Source organism: Eurytemora carolleeae, unplaced genomic scaffold, assembly GCF_000591075.1.
Source record: "Eurytemora carolleeae unplaced genomic scaffold, Eaff_2.0 scaffold168, whole genome shotgun sequence".
NCBI classification, from domain to species: Eukaryota; Metazoa; Arthropoda; class Copepoda; order Calanoida; family Temoridae; genus Eurytemora; species Eurytemora carolleeae.
The window spans coordinates 284465-307530 of NW_019396062.1; the positions used below are offsets into that span (position 1 = coordinate 284465).

Consider the following 23066-nt stretch of genomic DNA (forward strand, 5'->3'; position numbering starts at 1 on the left):
GCTAAAAAAGAGCTTTATAGTTTTAACTGTACAGTGTACATGTCTAGGGGGTACAAAAAAGTATACGTAAGTTAGTGAGGTTAAAACAATGGCCAATGTGCAGCGTAGGTTAAAAGGAGACTCAGTCTTGTAAACTAATGCAACTTAACTGTTTGGATCTATATTGTCTAAATTTGCCCTCTATGGTTAATATGTTAACATGATAGTTGGTTTTCTTGAAAAAATAAAAATAAACCCAGTTTCGCTGCTTTATCCTGTCTAAAGTTTCCACTTATATATAATGTGTGTTTACACAATAGCTTGGTTTTCTCAAATTTAAAACCAAACCCAGTTTCACTGTTAAGTCCTGACTAAAATTTCCTCTTTAATATAATATGTTAACAGGAAAAGCTTGACTTTCACTTTTAAAAATACTAAACCCAGTTTCGCTGCTAGTTCACGACTAAAGTTTCTACCTCTAAATAATATGTTTACCTGATTTGTCTCCCAAGATTGAGGATTATTCCACCATCCATCTCCGTTCGTATCTTTCCTGTAATAATCAGAGCTATTATTTTTTAATATTACTATCTTATTTATAAAAATATTATATTTATATAAATATATAAACGATATGTGGAAAATTGTATGTATGTTTCAAATATGCAGTCTAACTATAACATCTAACGAAAATAAATTTTTTAAAAACTTATTTATCAACATTTCCGAAAAAATTTAATTTTATTCCCCTCCCCCCCCCCTCCCTCTTACAAAACCTTCTTGTGAACGTTTTAAATGTACAATATTTATTTTGAAATGAAGATATATTCTGGATCGTATATCATGAATAAATTGAATAAACTACATTCTGTAGATTTCCCTTTGCTCCAAACAGGAAAAGTATTCTGTACACCAAATTTAAAAGAGAGCATCTTACAAAGTTGACGTGAATTGTTTATTTAAATTTTATTCAATTTCAGGGAAAATTCAGGGAGATAAATAAAATAAAAAAATATCCGGCTAAAAAGCGCAGAAAAAGATTGTCTTCTTTTTTTGCACGTCAGGATTTAATAGTTTTCAGAATAGATGCAAAAAAATCGCCACCTTCGGTGGCATTACTTAAAAGTACAATCATCAGTTCCCATTGGTTTAACCCTGATTGATCAAGGTTGGAAATATCTGGACCTCTCATTGGTCGAATCCTCGAACGTTGACCAACGAGTCACTGGATATGAAAAAGGGTTCAAATAAATTGTGAATTAGAAACCAGATGAGAGAAGTAGTGAATAGCGAAAATTAGTTGAATTATTTCTCTGGTTCAACTTTGTTTGCCATTCATTAATTACGACCTCAGTTCAGTTTAGTATATTTACCTAGGACCAGGGCTTTCTCTATCTTCGTCCACCTCTAGTTGGGGGAGTAGGAAACAGGTCAACACCTAAACAAAATATCATCTTAGGTTGCAACTTTTAGAATTCAAAACTTAAACTTGCCACAGTTTAGCCGTTTAGCCCAGAACTATGGAGTAACGAAAGAATTAATAAAATGTCGTCTTGACAATTTTAAACGGTTTTACACCTAAATCTTGGTAGTTGTATAAATAAATTTATAGCCATAAATATGTGGGAACAGGTTTAAAAAGCAGAAGCTCAATATACTTATTCAATTTATATCTGCAGTCTGCACCATCAGAAGGTTTAACATTTTTTTTTCAGTTCTTCGTGAAACAATACACTCTAATTTAGCCATCTCAATCAGCTCTCATGGATTCAGAAATTGGTTTAGAGTTTCAAATTATCAAACATTTGGAGATATTCAAAATAAATGCCCTATTTAAACGGTAGCATTAAAAGCTTTGTCTGATCTTGTATGAATTGGACATCAATGTTATTGTTTCTTTAAACTCTTCATTTTCATTTGAGGTTACTCTGCGAAAGTGACCTGTGCATTTCATTTTCATAAGAAGCAATGGAGAAAATAACAGAAATTAACACATTTCGATTTAGAAAACCAACGGTATCTTCCACATTTTTGTTCAGATTAAAGTTTCAAGGGTACCGTTGTAAATCGGTCATTGCTATCTTGGAAATAAGTGTTACTTGAAATTACGATCTCAGCCCCTTTATTGTTTGAATCAATTAGAAACAAACAAATCTTAATCAATTAGAATCCCAGTAACATAATCTGTCAAATTATATGAGATTTTTTATAATATATTAGTTGGGATGATTTAGTTCGACAGAAGTGCATAGCGGTATAATATAAACACAAAGCCAAAAAATCAAATCTAAATTTTAAAGTTCTTAATATCGACAATATCTCAACAGTTTCTATTTTTTATTTTAAAAAAGTTTGTTTTAACCCCCAAATGCACTTTTATTCCAGGATTTAGATTAATACAAAGTGGTCTGAAGAATTATTGATGATATATCCTTTTATCTTCAATAAAATATAAAAAAATGAATAATACATATAGTTATGTATATATATGCAAGAGTGCCCGTCGTTGCCCGTGGAATAAAAAACAATGGAAAATTTGTTTAATCATGTATATGTTTATATGAGCGAAGAACTTTATTGTAAAATATAGGTAGGTATACTAACACTTACAAATTTAACATGATGCCCAGTCTACAATGATATTCAGAAAACAATGAAATAGAAAGACGACATTATAGCAATACTTACGCGTTTTGATGTTCTTAAAAAGCAAATATTTTTGCTATTTATTAAGCAAAGCACAATTTAATTGAAAAGAGGTCTATTTACACTATATCAATTGCTATGATTAATATTCAATGATCATTGAACTAGTTTAAGTCCTAACTTGAGTTTAAAAGTCGTCTTTCTATTTCAGACTTTTCTGGTTATCACTGTAATTTTGAGGTATCTTATCAATCACATAGATTCAGATAGATGTGAAAAGCCTCATCAAATTTTTTAAGACAGGATCAACTTTGAAGTGTCGCAACGCATTCACATTATAGCACAATAAAGCACTTGTTGTTAGCTTAAGGTTTTAAGAATTGACTAAATTCTCATCGATTTTTCTTGATAGCTTGAACCCTTAATCCCCCCCTTTATCCTTTCCAAGATTATCAGTTAGGATTTAATTCCCCTAGGTATAGATTGTAATGTTAACAAAAGATTGGGCCTTTGTTGTATAAAAGCTTGTCGAATAGAATTGCGAACTGAACCCTTTCTAGAGAAAATAGAAAATTTCTTATTTCCAGTTAAGCTGTCTAGTTCAGAAGTTCCTTTTGTTCCACATATCAAGAGAATTTCCAATCCTCTTTATCCATTTATCCTTTTTATTAAGTGTTATTTTCAGAGCTGAAGAAAAACCTATTTTCTGAAAGGAGAAATCTATCAGTCGAGCAAAGATAATAGAATAGAGGTTACACTCAATCAATCAATCTATTATTAAATCCGGCCTCGTGCATTTTCACATTAATTATTTTTGACTTTGCAATTAATTTGATAATTAATTTGTTTTTCTTGAAATGTAACCCCCCCCCCCTCCTTCTATTAAATCTTTTATTTACTATGAAGTTGGGTTAGGATGAAAACATTCGCATTTTGATGTCCAATCTTTCATTTTTCACCCCAATTCATTTCCGGCCTAAGCCAGCCTGCCAGGGTTGTAATTTTATTTAATCATACACCGCCACCCACTCTCACAACCTGTCTCTAGGCTCTGTTCACGGCTGCACTATGACTCCTGATCTCCTCTAGAATCCTCCAGGATGGCACCGCTATATGTCTGATACTTTGTGATCTTTATTATGCCCTTGTCTATCTCTCTTTACCATGTCATATCTCTAGCGGTATCTTTTTCCAAATACTGATCTACTGAAGACCTTAAGGCCGTTCCGTGTTTACTTCATAATACAAGTTTGATTCTCGTCTCTCTCGTTCTTCTCAAACCCCCGGAGGACTGATCCAGAAGCCCACCTGTTCCTGTTGCTTGTGCGGTACCAGGTGGTCCCTCACCCTGTTGATCTCCCTGCTCCTGACCTAGACGTTATCGTGCGCCCACACGCACTCGGACTGGACTAGGAGGATCCTCTCTACCTGAGCAGATACTACAGGTGTGTAGTCTTACGCAAGACAGGGAGTTATGTGCCCAAGCTTGTCCAAGACCAGGAAGGTGTATTTACTCAAAAAGTTGGTTGTCTCACATGTCAAATAAGCGACTCTTGGCTCATCCTTATTATAGCATGCCCTTATAACATAACATCAAGTTTAAATTTTGTTTGAGATAGCGATTAACTACAAACTTTGAACTAGGAACAAATAAATCCGACAGAGTTAAAATAAGGATTAGGAAATCTACAATGCAATGGATTAAAACTGAATAATTTCATACCTTTAAACTGATATTGGAGTAGGATAATAGGAAAAGAATTTTAATCAAACAAATACTATTTTAAATAAAATAATAAAATATGCATAAAAAAAACGTCAAAAATGCTTAAACTCAGAATTTCTTCTGGAATTTTTGGCGGCTTAAGTCTTCCTCCCCCGTACATCCTTGAAATCATCTCTGGATTGTTCAGCAGATTGACCCATCCAACATTTCAGAACAAAACCCTTCAGCTTATATCTTTAAATTTCCCTTTCATATTTATTATTTTAACACTGTTTTACAGGATCTTCTATTTGGATTTTAATTTCAACAGTAACTCTGACATTAATACCTAAAATGGCCATCCTTGTGTTTCTCAAAAAAAAGTTAACGAAAAAATGAACAATTTTTATCCTGTTGAACATTAGCTTTCCTTGTGCATGTCGTTTTTTTTTAACAAAAATTCAAAAATATTAAAAACTTCCTAAAAAATTTAATAATATAAAAAACTGTGATCATTTGTAAAACATTAAAAGGGCGAATTGAAACCAAATTTAAAGAATTTGAGCCGCGGTTTGAATTTAAGCGGCGGCTTTATTATGGTTGGTTTCACATAAAATTGTATCAAATGTTTCAAGATTTAAGCCGGAGCTCATTTTAAACCGGGTTTTCGTGGACTTAAATTCTTTAAATTCGGCCTCTGGCCTCCTAAAAGGCTATGGTGTAAATAAAAAATAAAGTAAATAATAATGCTAATTAACTTAGATAGACTTAAAAGTACAATTTACTAAATTTTAAGCATGAAAGGTTAAATGACCCAATGAGTTTATTCTGAATAGGTATTTTTTAGACATTATATTTCAAATTTCATTCTGTAAATAATTATTGGGTAAAAATAATCAAATAATAATAGTTTAAAAATGTGTTTTATAAAAAATCTGAATTTGGATAAATAAACAAAAGTTGTGACTAAATAAAAAATATAATCAAATAGTTTAGATAATTCAAGAAAAACTACTGATAAAATTCTTTAACCCGTCTCTGAAGTTTTAATCTTTGTAGTTTAATATTCATGTTTCTTCTGAACTAATATTTGTTCATAAATAATATTCTTTGGTAAACAGTTTGTAAAGAAAGTACACACTAGATGTTGAAAGCATGACCCTAATAATTAGTCTGTATATATCTAATCATTAAGCTCTTTAGAAAACACTTATTTATTATTCATTGGGCCTAACATTGCATTTATAGTAGGCTAATATACATACAAACAATAATAAAATAAAAACATTATCAAGAAGACTCTAAGAGTTTTTTTTTTATAAAGTGTGAGTAAAACTGTTCAGACTTTACAATGTTATAAAACCATAATATAAAGCAATCAAAATGCAAAAAAAAAAAAATCTGCACTAAACCTTTTGAAACGAAACATCAAAAATGTACTATTTACTATTTTTCAATCATTCTTATTAGAATTACATAGGAATGACATAACTGTTTTATCAGTGGATCTCATTTGACACCCCCTCCCCTCCCCGAAGTCTGTTAATTAAAACAAACAATGCCTCCAGATTAAACTAAGTATAGTTGAGTCCTAAAAGAGAATTTTCATAATAGAACAATTAAGATAAAACTAGGATTAGAGAGAAAACAAACATCCATTGCCGCTAAATTATAATTTAAGTTGTTTTTAGAGAACTTTTCAAAAAATCAATTGGTAGATGTTGTCTGGTTAAAAATGACAGTGGTAATTGTTTTTTACTTTCTTTCNTTGATTTTAAAACAGTATCAAAAAGGGGGGGGGGAAGTTCTTGAGTTAATAATATCTTTTTTAAAATTGTTTTATTAATATATCAAAGAGTTCTGAATCATTGCACATCACTAACTAACAAACATCACTAACTAACAAATTGGAAAATTTTTAAAATGTGAAATGAAAAATTTAACATTATATTTTGAGTTGATTTCTAGAAATTTTAACATCAAATCTTGATTTTAATATAATGTGATATTTAGATTCAAACTAATTCAGTTGAAATGTGATCCATTTCATCTGTATTTGGTGCATTAAACCTTCTCCTTTTATTAAAATATTCGAAATAAACTCTGTCAAAGCTTTTACGCTTACATTTAAAACTTTTTAATGTAAGCGAAAAATTAAATTAAAAGGACTATAAGCTTAATTTAAAGTGACCCTACATGCGAAGATTGCAATGCCCGGGTTTTCAATGGTACCCTTGAAACCTTGATCTGATCAACAATGTGGAAGACACTGTCGTTTTCTGACTCGAAAAGCATTTAACTCTTAAATGCAAGAAATGCTCAAGCATCTTTAAAAGGAGTGTTCGCGAAAACTGAAAGGGGGTATAGGCTTAATGCGATAAAAAAGCGCTTTTGATCGCTACTAATCTTACTTCTATCAGTTGCGTCTATAAGGAGAAAATTGTTAAAGACGTCTCATACCGAATAACTTAGCGGCCATACAATTGTGAAAATTGCATGCAACATACTACTTAGACCGTAAAAAATCAATTTAATTTCAAACAAATCATTTATTACAACCTATAGTCATCGATTATCTTTCGCCACATTTGTATATAGTTTATATTTTATGATATTTTATTTTTTTAGAAAACGTTCTCAATGGATTTCGAAAATTGTGAGTGGTGTGCGGCATTCTTAGATAGTTGCGCTAGCGACAAGAGAAATAAACAAATTAATTAAAAAAATATTATAAAATATAAAATATGTACAAATGTGGCGAAAGATAATCGATGACTTATAGGTTGTAATATCTAAATGATTTGTTTGAAATTAAATTGATTTTTTACGGTCTAAGTCATAGTTGCAATTTTCTGAATTTGTATGGCCTCCAAGTTATTCGGTATGAGACGTCTTTAACAATTTTCTCCTTATAGACGCAACAGATAGAAGTAAGATTAGTAGCGATCAAAAGCGCTTTTTTATCGCACTAAGCCTATACCCCCTTGCATTTTTCGCGAACACTCCCTTTAACAGTGAAACTGCAAAGGAAACTAAACAGTTTATTGTTGGATCCAAACAAAAAGATGGATTAAATACCTGGTCTCCAGTTTGTTCGTCATAATCAGTTTGGAAAGCAAGCATTGGCTTAGCCTGGTTCTCAGACAGCCACAGGGCCTGAACATAAACAAAATTTAGTCACGGATACTTCAAGGAACTAACAACATTTGTGTTAAAGGGAGTGTGTGCACTGTGAAAACATTTTAGAATTTGTCCAAATGAAATGTTTATGCATTTACTAAAAAGCTAATAACTAGAACGCTGCATAAAAGGAATTATTTACGTGTTTTGTAAAAAGCCTCCCATCACTGAATTGAAAAAAGGGATTTTTCTTGTATTTAAGAAGAAGTATCCAATACAAAATAAAAAAAAATAAAAATTTATGACAATAATGGGATTATTGACATGTCTAGGAAATTATTTTATTCATGCCTATCTTTATGAATACTTTTTAACCGATAACCAGAGCTACCAAAACAATGAATAAGGTTAAAGAACAGTGTAGAGAAACCAAAATTGTCGAGCTTTTGGTGAAACAGGTCGAATCACTGTTTTTTAAAATATCAGGTAATTCTTATCGGTGAAGTAGGGAAACATATTTTACTTTAATTACGTAATGCTTATTTTAAATATAATTCTTTTTTAAATATAAAAACCCAAAAATGAAATCTCCAGATTGCTGTCAAAAGTAAGTCATCTTATAAATAAATAATACTATCCACCCCAAATAGATTGTCAAGTACAGGTGGCAACAGAGAAATAGACCAATTATACACGACGTCACAAGTGTCAAATGTAACAAGGAAAACGAAATTTTCTCACATTAGTTGACATGCTTTTCAAGATTAAGAATAAATTATAAAAACAGAAAATAAAGAACACATAAAATTGGACTTATTTTATTGTAAGATAAGCACCTTATCCTAAAATTATCACTATTTTTAAAAATTTTGTCGGACACAAAAACTGAGTTATGAATACAGCTGTACTGAGAGTGTACAAATTCTACGTTGGCATCTATTTTACTAAAATGTATTTGAACCAAATTTATGAACAATCCCTTAAATTCCACCATATAGTGCTGCTCTTATCATATACTTGGAGCACAATAACAATAACAATAAGATGACAACAGCTGTTTTATTGGCACTTTTTACTGGGCAATTCAAGCAGGGGTGGAACACTCATAACTTAAATATGACGTCTGAATGAGCAACTTAAAACATCTTCCAAACATTTCTTTAATATCGATACAAGGTTGAATCCAAATTTAAAACCCGGAACATAAGATAGTTTAACCTCTCCTTAATTCTTATTAATCCAACGAGAACAAAATAAGAGGCAAGGAAAGATAAAATTTGGTAAAAAATAATGGAAATATTTGCAAGTTATCAAAGCCCCCCCTCCTTTTCCACCCCGGGATCAGTAAAATCTTTGGTTTCCAGGGGATTTTCCGGGCTTTGTTACAGATGCTGAGCCCCCCTCCCTGCAAAGGAAAAATGTTAAGCCACCCCTGAGAACGCCCTTGGCGAAGACTATTAAAGAAAACCCTGATTTTACATTTATTCAGGGTAAGGTAGGGGAGATGGGAATTTTCTTTATTCTAATTCTACTTCTACCTTTAGATTAAGCGAGGTAAGACTGAAGGGAAGATGATTAAGTCTGTTCCCACAAACATCAAGAACATGTAGTTCACGGCAATTACCTAAACAAAAACAACTTGAAGGGACTGTCGAGGATTTTTGAAGGGACCCCCTAAAAATTTGACCCTTCTTTTGAGCATTAATGAAGAAGATATCCCTGTTTTTCTGACAATGATTTCCAATTAATATTTCTCTATGAAATTGTCCAAATTCTCCTGTTTTCCAGATTGATATAAAACAATGATATCTTCCTCATTATAGCTGAGATATAGGTTTAAAGTGCACCGATGTGAATCAGGAATGTCCCACTTTACATTGAAGGCCATCTCTATTATACTCGAACAAAAAATTCTGCATAACTTTTTTTAAACTTTACAAAAGACTAGCTGGAGTGGCAGGCGATGCCCGTGAAAAAAATCGAATTTTGAAAAATTTTGGAGTTTTTTCTTCGATTTTTGGAGAAAAAAAAATGTTGAACTTTCTTCAGCCTTTGTCAATATAGAAGATAAGTCTTGACAAGAAAGGTCTTATATAGGTATGAGAAAAATAAAAATTAATTGGAGAAGAAAATTTCCCTTGATAATAAAAATCAACGATCTTTCAACTCCTACATAAAATCAAAAACATCTAACAGGACAACAGTAGGACCCCTTAAAAATACTGATGGAGTCCCAACAAGTGATACAGGGGAAATAACAGTAATGCTTAATGACTATTTCTCTAGTATATTTTCTGATGAAGATATAACAACTATTCCAGTGACTAGAAAACTAACAAACTCATGTCTCCCAAATATCATCTTTGAGGAAGNAGTTATTGACCTATGGAATGCTTTACCCTATGATGTTAAACATGCAAGAAATACAGTTCAGTTTAAACAACTGTATGATAAGAATCATTGAGGATGGAGTGGCTGCTGATTTGAGAAAAATTGAAGCTACATCTGATCTATAGCAGACAACACATGAAGAAATCAAGATATTCTCAACATTCCTATTTGGAAGATGGAGAATTACTTCACAAGTATCAAGTATCAAGTAATAAAACAGACTTATTTCTAATCAAAAAATGTTTAGTTTTTTTAAATTGAAAAGTGGACTAATATTATAATTTTAAGAGATTAGAGTTTTAAAACTTTAAAAGTTTAAATCAGTGCTTCTTCCTGGATCCAAGAAAAATATCAAAAACTGCAAATAAAAATCTTTTTCTCTCAAAATAAAAATCTGTTGAAAAAAAAATCAAAAGTTTCCTTATCTCTGAACGGTTCATCAAGTTATAGCATAAAAATAACGAAAAAAATAATAATTTGAACTATCTTCTTCTGTAAAAAAAATCAGTAAATCTTAAATAAATGTTGAAGAACTGGATACGGATCCATTTTTTCCATAGCGGATCCAGGATCCGGAATCCGGATACGCATCAAAATTAAATGGAGCCTAAGCACTAGTTTAAATGTTACCTATATCACTTGGGATCTCTACAAGCCTATTCTCCCTGAGGGAGAGAACCCCGATGTTTACAAGATGACCCATCTCCGAGGGAAGGAACTCCAACCTGTTCCTGTCCAGGTTCAAGTTCGTCAACTTCGTCAGGTTTCCTAAATATTAAATCATTTAAGATCATGGATTTTTCTGCAATATTGATTTTAACTATTTTATAATTTGCTGCGATGTACAAGGTTAAAAACAAAGGATGAGACTTCAGAGACGATTGTACAGTTTACTTATATTCATGATTCCCTGCAACTATTAACATCTTTCTTACTTTGCCAAATTATTTAATTTAAAAACCAAATGCAAGGCATTAGACTTGGGATCGTTGTATTTAAAGAATTTTAAGTCGTCTTTACAGTCTCATCCCTTTTGGGTAGCCTTGTAGGTATATATTTATGTATGCCACCCTTTTAAACAACGCTTTTGTGCACGCAAATGCATTCTCACTATCCGTCCTTAATAAGCATCCTTACTTTGTGCATCCTCAATGTGGATTGTGCATAACTTTCAATAAAAAAGAACGCAGAAATGAAAGACGAATTCAAGTCGACACTTTATTCCCATGTTTTTAGACACCCTGTATACTGGCACACACACTACATAGATAGTACACCTTGCTGTTTATTGCATTCCTACGGTTGAGAAATGATCCCCCAGGGTGGATTTTTATTGAACGTTAAACAAGAGTTTTCAACAATTCTTCTTTCATCTTCACAGTTTAAAGATCAACTAAAGAAAATCGCGCAGGAACCCAGCTTTGCATGGAAACTAAGTTTTTTTCAACAAAAGTCGTCCATTTAAACTTTTAAATCTAGTTACGAACATTTCCATTGTTCTACTAAGTTCCCCAATAAAAACTTGAGGCAAATCGTTCAAGGTGTTCATGAGTTATGATCAGAATTCCCAACAAACAAACAGAGATTACTACTTTATATATACATGTATAAAGATACAGTGAGAACAATTTAACTTTGGAAAAGAAAGACGACATCCAAGGAAAATTATGATACTACTCTCCCCCCCCCCCACCAAAACAAAAATATAATGAACCCCCTTAAATTTCTAGCGTATTATGGATAGAGGGAGGGAGGGCGAGGAGGGGTGGAGAGACCTTCCGAAATTTGACTTTAGGGAGCAAGGGAAATAGTCCTCCGGTTACCCCCCGGCCCCCCCCCCCCTTTTATCCTGAATACACTTCTGGTGGTAGATGATCGTAAACTGATGAAAAACATAAGTGCAGTGGAAAGTGTAAACTGCTGTAGTTAATACTGAGCTTCTATTTATGGGACAATACAGTGTACAATATAGTAAATACAGTCAGAAATTTATTGCAGTTTTATCCGATAAAAATATATCTCAGTTTTCATATTTTGCACTTTTTCGGCACTTTTTATCTCATGTTTTAGGCAGATTTACGGATTAACTCAATTCCTCTTCAATATCTCGTGGTGGTCATACCCTGCAGGGATAAATTTAAATTCAGGGATTAAGCATTTATCCTCAGAAGCGTCATTTCACTTAACAAGTGATTCCAAGTAAATGGACAAACTGTTTGCTTTAAAACAACATAAAATTTACATAAGATGGCTAAAATAATGTTTGGGTCACAATGTATACAGTGTAGATTTTTGTACTCATTACTCGTTTCAGTAGAACTTATATCTTAATATTTCCTTGAATAAACCAAATATCCCTAGCTTAAATAATGCAAGATAATTTGATTCGGTAGGATAGTAAATATTATTGAGAAAAGACAAATATAAAAATAAAAAATATTATTTTAACCAAATCATAGAAATTTTTATTTTTAAGAACATCTTGCAAAGTTTTCACACATCAAAAACCCATGTTCATTGAGATCAAACATGAAAAAAATTAGAAGAGCATAGTAAATTTTTAAGCTCTCAAGTCGAAGTACTTAGGTATTTAAGTTAACACGTGTTACATTAATCCATCTCAAGCCCCTTTAGTAAATTATAAACTGAACTAACCTATGCTGGTTGGTATCTCTGTAAGAAAGTTCTCTGTGATGACAAGTTCCTGTAGACTGATACAGGATCCTATATTAGGGTTCAAGTTCACCAACCTGTTCTGATCAGCTTTCAGTATTGTTAACTTAGTCAGCATTCCTAGAATAATAATAATGATAATGATAATGGTAATGGTAATGGTAATGGTAATGGTAATGGTAATGGTAATGGTAATGGTAATGGTAATGATAATGAAAATGATAATGATAATGATAATGATAATGATAATGATAATGATAATGATAATGATAATGATAATGATAATGATAATGATATTGATATTGATATTGATATTGATATTGATATTGATATTGATATTGATATTGATATTGATATTGATATTGATATTGATATTGATATTGATAATGATAATGATAATGATAATGATAATGATAATGATAACATTAAAAATAGTATTAATGATACTACAGTGACATTTAAAATAAAACGAAATAATATAAATTGATTGACCACATTTTGGAAATGGCAGTACTAGGAATGTTCTGTGATTATTGATTCATTAAAAAATATTGCTGAAATTAGGTTACCAATGTTAAATGCCGCAAACTATTAAAGACGACTTTGAAGTCATCAATCAATTTACATTATTCCGGGTTATTTAGAATACCACTGTAGAAGTATTGTTAATACAATTTAGAAAAAAATTTAAACTAGGGATTTTTTCAAATTTTGCTTAAAATTAAAACATTTTTCAAATAATTGAAACCAAAACACATTTCTGTAAAAAGGATCCTTTTAAAAAGGATCGTCCAGTGGAATATCCCCATCAGTATGTCAAATTTTCGTCTGAAAATCATTTTGGTAACAATATCTTAATGAACTATAAAGGGTTTAGTCTGTATCATCTTTCATTTTTTAAAACGTTGGCTTTAAGTTTGAGAAAAGAATGCAATTAGCGAAAAGAATTTAAAATGAAATTTTGCAAAGAAAACAGTAGGCAAATTTTCATTGAAAAAAATGAATGAATGGAGAGAGAGAGAAAACCTTTGCTATAAAATGAACATAAAAGATCCCAGCAGCTGACCAAATTTGAGCCTCAAATTAGAATATTGAAACCAAGCTAAGAAAATTCCCATGGTTTTACAAAGCAGGGGTTCATGAGTTATGATCAGACATACATAAAAACAAACGAACAAAGATTACAACACGCACACGTACACACAATAATAAAAACGAGGGAGGGGCATCAAATAGTAAAATTTTAGCCTTTACATAAAACATTTCATTAAATCTTGTGTTTTCTCTGATTCGGTAGTTAAACATTCTAGTTTATACAATGCACGAAATATTCCTGTATCTCCCATATTGGGGAAGGAGGTGGTGTGGGGGGAGGGGGGTTCTTCAAACTATATACCCCTCACGTTTACCTATAGTATCAGGGAGTTTCTCTAGAAGGTTCTGTGAAAGATGAAGGTCCGTCAAATTACTTAGTCCTAAACATTTTCTTATTAAAAATCTTAATTATCAAATAAAAAACATTAAAATGGTAGAGGATAGATACGTTATAATATATTTTATATGATATATTTGCTAATTTTTTGGAGACAAACTTTAGGACATAGTCACAGTTCTGAACAGCAAAGAAATTAATGTTAACCTGATATTTCTACCGGTAGATCTTCAAGTTTATTCTCGGACACGTCAAGACAAGCCAGAGCATGCAGTTTAGAGATCTCCTCAGGTAGCCGGGTCAACCCATTGTGATCCAACCATAGTTCTGAACACAGTTTTTATTTAGAAATCAATCAGCCACCGATTTTAATGAAGTTGAACAAGGGCTTACACAGAAATAAATAAAATATGCGCGAAGGGTAAAATTTGAACTGTATAATCAAAACATTTGGCTTCTTGGATACTTTAAAGGTACAAAATACACATACAGTCCAATTAACTTACAAGTGTGATAGCTCTGAGTTCTACAGGGGGCACTTCCCCCTTTGACCCCCCCCCTGCGGACGCCCTTGAATTTGCACTGTCTACCGCAGGGTTCAAACTGGAATTACTAATTCAAATCCTTCCTTAATCTTTAGCTTTGAATTGGTGGTTCATATTTGAACCGGCAGTAGGTGGTTCAGCGACTTGAGTCTTTAACAAATTTGGTCCCAATAAATGACAATGTTTTTTGGTTAAAGAGAATGTCGACATAATTTAAGTCCCTCCATACATAAGAGTTATGTGTCCGGTTCAAAATGGTATCTTTTCAGCTTTCATCATAATATCAATTTTAAGAAGATTTTCGTTCCAGTATCTTGTAGAAATCTGTCAATTAATAAATAATAATTTTCAGACATGTTACTAATTTTAAATATTATTATTTCTAAACCCACCTTCACAATTCCTGAGACAAAATTCTACGAGTTTTTAAATTCCATTTGTTGCTGTTGTTAATTATCGAAATAAACAATGTTTTCTTGCAACAAACAACTTTTCGGCAATTTCCCTGTTTTTTTTATATTTCCAATTTGGCTTGGGCAAACCCCCTCGGCCTAATAGAACCAGGTTTAATTATACAAGATTGAGAGTTAAAGTTGGATTAGGTTTGGGACGGGGAAGATATCTCCTGAGATGTGTAAATATCCAATCCCGGAGATCAAACCCTCCTCCTCTTCCTTCCCCATCGCTCTACTCCGCCTAATAAAGTTGAACCAGGGAAGGAAACTTAAATATTGTAAATATCAAAACCTTCAATTGACAACAAAAAAATATGTTTTTTTAAAGAATTCTTCAATCGTAAGTATCCAAATTTGGAGTTCATCTTGGAATAATCTGGCCGAACATTGTACAGTATACTCCACGCAAAGATTGCAATGCCCGATTTACAACGATACCCTTAAAAGCTTTGTCTGATTAAGTATGATTCAGCTATGCATGTTTTGTTCATCTAAACTGCTTATTGGTGGTTTCCCTGCAACAGTGACTTGTGCGTTCCTTTTTTATTGGAAACAATGGAGAAATGAACATAAATAAACACTTTTGAGGTCAGAAAAACGACACTAACGACCATATTCTTATCAGATGGTACCGTTGTGAATCGGAAGAGAACATTAAGGGTCCCTTAAACTTACGCTGACAGTCCCTTTTATTCGCAAAATGTGCGACAAGGTGAATTCTGCCGCAAAATCTCTGCATGACAACCCCCCCCCCCATAACCTAAACCAGCATCTAAACTTGATAATGCTCAAAAGTTTCCAAGTAATTCAAATAAACCTATTTTAGAACTGAACTCTATTCAATTCAATCAGGTATATTGGGATGTAAACTTAAGAAGGAAAATAATAATACAAAACAGAAATTGCGGTTGGTTTATTAGTTATTCAGGATCAAAGTGAAATCAATATGGTTGGCCGATTTAATAGCGGTTAAAAACTTGGACTCGTCGGCAATTTCTCGCACCAAAAATTAGTTTTAAGATTTTTGCACGAAATTGAAGGCCCTATGCTCGTTCAAAACCCCAAAGCTTAATGCAAGTTTGTTAAAAGAATTGTTATTAGAAAAAGAGATGCATAGTTTGATAAGATTGACCCAAATATGTTGATGGACTTTTAACTGCATTTCTTGGTTTATTTGTAACTCCGATTTTTATGATATACATTAATCAATCAATGACAACCAAAATGAACCCTTCCCTTCTTGAATTTAACATTCAAGTTAAAGGAGTGGGAGAAAGTAATTGTGTTGTAAATAAATCTATGAAAGTATTCTAAACGGACGGTAACATTATAGGTGTCATCAATATTCTCTACTCAAGATAGCTATCCAATATATCTTATACTATAAATCCGGTGTACGCCCGTCTACTAATATACTAAAACTTTTAGAGGATCCAATGGGAATCGTTTAAAAATCCGATTTTAAATTTTTCAAAACGATTTTATCAATCGCTTCAAAAAATCGTATTGGTGTCTTTGATCAGAGAAATAATTTGGCAAAGTTAAATGAAGGCAAACTTATGAAATAGACAGTTAGAAAAACTTGAATTTTTCACAGAGATGAAATGCTTCCCGTTTGATCCTAAAATTCAAAAAAAATATCTTCATATGTGTAACAAGTACTCACAAAGAATCCAAAAAATTCTAAATTGGATTTTTATGGATCATTGCAAAATTTATTCTAAATTAACTTTAGTTTAAATAACCTTACACACTTTTTACACCAATGACTTGCAAACCAACAAAATAAGACACTCTTTCAGATTGCAAGCCTCCGCAAAAATGCGCAAATTGTGGCGTAAACAAACCTTCTAATGACTCTAGATCTCCAATGTGAGGTGGAAGAAAATCAATCTCGTTATCCCCTAGATCCAACCTTTGCAGCTTCTTCAGCTTAGATAAACTCTCCGGCAGGTCCTGAACAGTACAGTACATAGAGTACATACAGAACATGGTAAACTTTATTAATTCACATTTGGTGTCAGTCCAATAAAAGAAAATAATAACAATTTTATTTGAAACCTATCAATGACTTACAGTCGTTGTCGTATATATCAATACAATGAAGACGACCTTTTATTTTAATTTTGATTTCTTCCAAGTTTTAAACAGCATTGATACAAATCAACATGTAAAACAAAAAGAAGCAGTTAGCTTCTCTTTGTTTTCTTGTAACTTTTAATTTGAAAAAAGCTTCTTAGAAATCAAAACTTACATAGAAACGTCGTCTTCATTGTTTTGATATAAACGCCGACCTCTGTACGTAATTCTATGATAATCGAAAACTACAGTGTGACTTATAAACGATGGAATAGGAAGACGACATATTAGCAATCTTATAATTGTTTGCTGTTTCCAAAGTAGCTTGAAAATCAACTGAAATTGGTCTGTGTAAACTGCACAATTGGGTCCTACTGTGTGACTGTAGCTATCACATGTCGTGTTGAGGTACCTGAATCTACATGGGTGTATGTATTGTAGAATGATTTTACGAATTACATGGTATTTGACAACTTGAGGAGGAAAATGAAAGATTAGACATCAAAAGGAAAGTTAATTAATCATTTTTTAAACTTTTTACCAACATTTTACCTAATTTTTGGAGGAAGAGGGGGCCGGGGTGGGAGACATCCTTTTTCTATATTATTCTGTTTACCTTGATAAGGTTCTCCCTGAGCTCAAGTGAGGTGAGGTTGCAGAGCAGACCGAAGTCCTCGGGTAGGACGGACAGGGACATATCATTTAAACTCAACACAGACAATGCCTAAATAATTTGCGTATATATTCAAATGGTCAAAAAGTAGAACAATCGATAAGTTGAATTAATTCAAATTGCTAAAAAAAATCAAATCAATTCTCATTATTTCTTTTCGCGACAAAATCGATGTAGACCATTCATATTTTTAGTAATCTCATTAATCAAAAATCAAATCTTCAAATAATCGAACTATTTTATCCAAAAATTGAATAATCAGTACTCAGATACTCACGTATTAAAGTACTTAAAAATAGCTGGAACTGTAAGAAAGGCTAATTAATTTAAGATATCCCCAATAGTCACATAGTCACTTAGTCAAATAGTCACATAGTCACATAGTCACGTGGTCACAAGAAGTTGTCTTTTTGACTAGTTGCTAGTAGACTAGTCAACTGTCGTAGTCGAATTGTTGAATAGTCTAATGGTCGACTAGTTGAATAGTCGACTAGTCGATGATTTGACTAGTTAATAAGTTGACTAGTCGATGAGTTGATTAGTCGATGAGTCGATGAGTTGATAAGTCGATGAGTTGATTAGTCGATGATTTGATTAGCTGATGAGTCGATGAGTTGATGAGTTGATTAGTTGATGAGTCGATGAGTTGATTAGTCGATGAGTTGATTAGTTGATGAGTCGATGAGTTGATTAGTCGATGAGTTGATTAGTCGATGAGTCGATGAGTTGATTAGTCGATGAGTTGATTAGTTGATGAGTCGATGAGTTGATTAGTCGATGAGTTGATTAGTTGATGAGTCGATGAGATGATTAGTCGATGAGTCGATGAGTTGATTATTTGATTAGTCGATGAGTTGATTAGTTGATGAGTTGATTAGTCGATGAGTTGATTAGTCGATGAGTCGATGAGTTGATTAGTCGATGAGTTGATGAGTCGATGAGTTGATTAGTCGATGAGTCGATGAAAAGTAAAATATTGGAATATTCAATATACAAATATTCGAATAGTCGAATTTTCTAATATTTACAACTTCGAATAAACGAATTAAGGAATAATAATATAGTCGAATAACTGGACAGTATAATATTTAAAAAATCGTTTAGTCGAATAATCGAATTTTTAAATTACGAATAAACGGGTAAATAGTCGAAAAGGGAACAGTCAAATATTTGAATAATCCAGCACGATTAATCGAATAGTCGAATATTAAAAAGTCAAATAATCGAAGAGCGGAATATAAGTTAAATTTTTTTTTCTAAAATCTATTTGTCTGGATAGCAAAGGGGCATAAATTCCCACTATATACTATTGACTGTAGAGTTTAGTGAATATAGTTAAACCAACCCCATATTGAATACTAGGTTCTAAAAGGAATTGGTTAAAGTAGAGTTAAATTACAAATATCTAACTTAGTATTGGATAGAACTCTGTATAGTTACAAGTTTGGACAAGGGTTTCCAAGTTTTCATACCACCGCACTTCACCAAATCAATGTGAGAAATACTTAAAAATATATTGAATAATTCTAGTTTTTAATGTTGCCTTTGAAGTAATTTTCATACTGACTTACGTGTTCAATTTGATGCATTTTTGACATTTATGATAAGATTTTTTTTTGTTATTCATAAACTTTTCCCTGGGTCATGTGAGTTGCCACAAAAAACGTGGGCCTGATCGGCTCAGCCGTTTTTACAATTATTGGACATACATGCTAAATCTATATACATTATAGATGTACTTGAGGGTTTGGAAAAGAAAAAAGATGATATCTTCTTACGCTTAATATTATTTTACTTAATAAGAGAATTTTAGAGAATTTAAGATTATAATATTAATATTAATCCTGTTCCCGTGAAACCGCTAGAAGCTTCTTAAATTATTCTTAACAAGAAAAGATAAAATATTCCGGCGAAGAATGAAATTTTAAATTTAGATTGAAAATTTTTCTTCTAAGAGATAAATTTGAATAATGCAGGCAGGATGGGCTAGTACTGGGCATTGTCAACCGGAACCAAATTTTAAATTTACAAAATAAAACTCCTGTTACTAGGAAAAAAGTGGCACCGCCCTCTCTACAAATTCTCTCTTTGGCGATACACAAAATGTTTTAACCGCCTTTTTACCAACAATACAGACCTGATTCCTTCAACAGAGGAAGGTTTATCTACTTAACGTCCCTTGGGATAATCAAGTAAAATAACCATCCGCTCTTCGAACGAACTACTTTTCGAAGAATCTGAAGATCTGTACCTTTATTGTTTCAATAAAAAGTTTGAAAGAGAGACTTTTCGAAGAATTAAAAAAAAATTAGGAGTTCCCTTGTTTAAATTGGTCTTGAAAATCCTAGGTGAAGTGAAATTTACATTACATCTCTGTAATGTCGTTATAAATAACTAAAATCATACTTGTAATATCTTAGTTTTCATGCAAACAATTAATCAAAATAGGATTGAAGAAACACCGGCTTTTACGGGAAGACTTGAAACTAAGATTCAAAAAGAAACCATATCTTTAAATGGTTAAAAGGCATTTTTATAAAGCCTTTCTTCGGCCATCTTTAGTGCAGGATGTTAAACAAATATGCTAATAGTGTATCCAATCTACCATCCCTTAAATTCTAAATTTGGGGAGAATGAATGAAACTGGTTTAAAATAAAAACAAGCATAAAAAATACACAATATGTTACTGGCCTATAACATGCTTTACCTTGAGAAGTACAAACCCAGCAGGTAGTTCTGATATGGGATTAGAGGAAAAATCAGCGACTTGAAGCGATTTTAATCCTAAAACAAATTTGCGTCTAGAATTCCGATGTATCAAATCGAAATTTGACCAAATTGTGGAAAATCTGCCAATAAATTGGTAAAAATATGCCGATTTAAAGGAAGAAATCTACGAAATTTGGTTGGAAATCTACCAATTTGGAGAGAAATTCTGCCACTTGACATATTAATTAAATTAATTAAAAATAAAATCTGTTGATTAAATTTCTTCTAAACAACAAAAATACGCACCTTTAATATTTTCAGGTATATCCGTGATATCGTTGCGTGACACATCCAATTCAACTAAAGACTCAAAGTTTTGAATTTCTGGGGAAATTCGTTGGATTTCGTTATCGCTGAGCCCGAGTTTGCGGAGTCGATTTAACCGAAAAAAATTATTCGGGAGATCCCTAACCGCAGAATAGATTCAAACCAGGATTTAAAGGGATTAATCATGGAAAAACTAAATTTGATTGATGCTAAATGTTTGTTACATTTCCTTAATTATTTGCGAATATGAATCACTCATTAATTCTAATTTTTCTGAGGGTAAATGACATTAAGAGAAAGTTTTAACATGGACCTGCACGAGCATTTATAAAAGAGTTTTTAACAGAGGAATGAATATTTAAGGATTTTTTTTTCCAAGATAAACAGCTTATCCTTCTCCTTTAGTGAGAACGACGTTTTTTGGTATTAATTCTTTAAAAGAATCATTGGTAACTTTTAAATATTTAGAATTTAGTTGGAGCTGGTTTGAATCCCTGAGATGGTTTGCATCAAGAAGAAGTTCTTCGAGACTTCGCGCGTAGCGCATAATATCCTCAGGAACATTGTTAAGCGAGCAGTGGCGCTTATCCACATATTCAACCTGACGGTTGCACCCAACTGCACGCACACAACAATAAGTTTATTAGAAATTACTAATGTTGCTAGTTTCTCGTCGATTCACATCAAATTAGACTTTGAGGCATTTCAATTTCAAAATGACTACTAAATAATGCACGTTCCACTTAACGAAAGAAAAAGGTGAAATTTGTGCGACATTACTGGTACGAATTTATGACCTTGGATCTCCTCTGGTTTTGATTCAACGTAATACGTGAAACGCAAATTTAACTGAGATGGAATTTAAAGAATTTGAGCCACGGTTTAAATCCGCCAAAACCCGGTTTGAATTAAGGACCGGCTTAAATCTTGAAACATTTAATACAATTTTAAGTGGAACCAACCATATTTAAACCGCGGCTTAAATTTAAACCGCCGCTCAAATTCTTTAAATTCGGCCACTGGTTACTTACTAGAGAAGGATATTAAAAACATTTTAGTTCTTCATTTAACTATTCCAGCTTAGTTTAAGAAAGTTAGACAGTTCTGAGAGGTTGTTATATTAATTGATAAATAAGAAATCAGAAATTCAAATTACTTCTTATTTCTTAAATAATCTTGTGGTAATCTGATTTATTTTAGGAAAACAAAACAGAAATGTTTAAGTTTTTTCCTAAATAAGTTTAGCCTAAAAATCGGCTAGACAACGTCACAAGAATTGATCTGCCTTCGTGAAATTGATCCAGCTTTTTAACAAAGGTTGAAATTATGTCATTGGATTTTTACAAGAATATAAACTAACTCTTGCAGTTAGGTTCAGAAACTCATTTGGATCAAGTTAAGAAATGAAGGTTGGGTTAATAAATCCAATTTGTGTGTGGGGGCCCGGGAGGATAAAAGTTGAATCTTTGCAACGGAACTAATTTCTGGAGGTTTGATTATAGGTTTCTGTCAGATGACTGTAGTATTGGTGTAGGTTAAGGGGGGAATTATCAAGATTTATACTTTTCTCGTAATCTAAAGGCAAATCTAGTGTGAGAAAAGAAATTGATTGAATTTAAAAACTTCACAAAAAACTTAATGTTTAAAAGACCCCCCCCGCACCCCATCCTTCTCCGAACTACTTTTTTCAAAATAATCAAGCTTTCATGTTTTCATCAATCTAGCAAGTGCAAAGTTATAAATAATAAACTAAAGAAAATAAAAACGAAGAAAATTTTTCTTGGTGTTGAAATATCACAAGGCTTAAAAACATTAAAAACATTAAATATGTATACTTAACCTTAAGCAGCACTAGTTTCTATTTTCAGAAAGTTTTCACAATGTACCAATGCAAAAGACTTGTTCGAGAAATTTCTGTTTTAGAAGTTAGAAATGCCAAATTTATGGAACTTGATTAGACATTATAGCATTAAATCTTTTGTATCTATTATAAGAAAAATTAACAATTAATTGTTGTGTGTTCCTTTAAAGAGTGGTATACACTTGAACATGTTGCTATTTATCTATTTTTCTACTTCCTAGTTAACGGGGCTAAATACAATTCTACAAATCAAACTTCACTTTTCTTCCATTTTTATCTGAAAATAAACACTATTATTCCTGTTAACATTATATAATTTGATTTAGTTTAATAAACTAATTAACAATGCACTTTTAAAAATGTCTGTTAGTTGCGGGAATAAAGTAGGTATCATAGGATTTGGGAATTAAGTTGGGTTAGGGTTTTACTGGAAATACATCTAAGTGTAAAATAATTCTCTGTTGCAAGGC

At 32.2% G+C, this 23066-nt stretch overlaps 1 protein-coding gene across 1 annotated transcript in view; it reads right to left on the reverse strand.

The window, feature by feature from the left end:
* The window catches only part of LOC111708941 (protein scribble homolog), a 79960-nt gene extending 57116 nt beyond the window's left edge, over positions 1–22844 (reverse strand). Inside the window, exons 1-14 of the mRNA XM_023482457.1 lie at positions 22759–22844; positions 21230–21353; positions 20715–20875; positions 20407–20483; positions 17642–17749; positions 16794–16902; positions 14154–14273; positions 13924–13989; positions 12497–12634; positions 10472–10609; positions 8989–9074; positions 7409–7486; positions 1353–1417; positions 343–532 (exon numbers count right to left, since the gene is read on the reverse strand). Of these exons, the coding sequence (XP_023338225.1) occupies positions 343–532; positions 1353–1417; positions 7409–7486; positions 8989–9074; positions 10472–10609; positions 12497–12634; positions 13924–13989; positions 14154–14273; positions 16794–16902; positions 17642–17749; positions 20407–20483; positions 20715–20875; positions 21230–21353; positions 22759–22786 (1488 nt within the window). The 5' untranslated portion in view covers positions 22787–22844. The remainder of the gene's footprint in view (positions 1–342; positions 533–1352; positions 1418–7408; positions 7487–8988; positions 9075–10471; positions 10610–12496; positions 12635–13923; positions 13990–14153; positions 14274–16793; positions 16903–17641; positions 17750–20406; positions 20484–20714; positions 20876–21229; positions 21354–22758) is intronic.
* Positions 22845–23066: the final 222 nt, after the last annotated feature.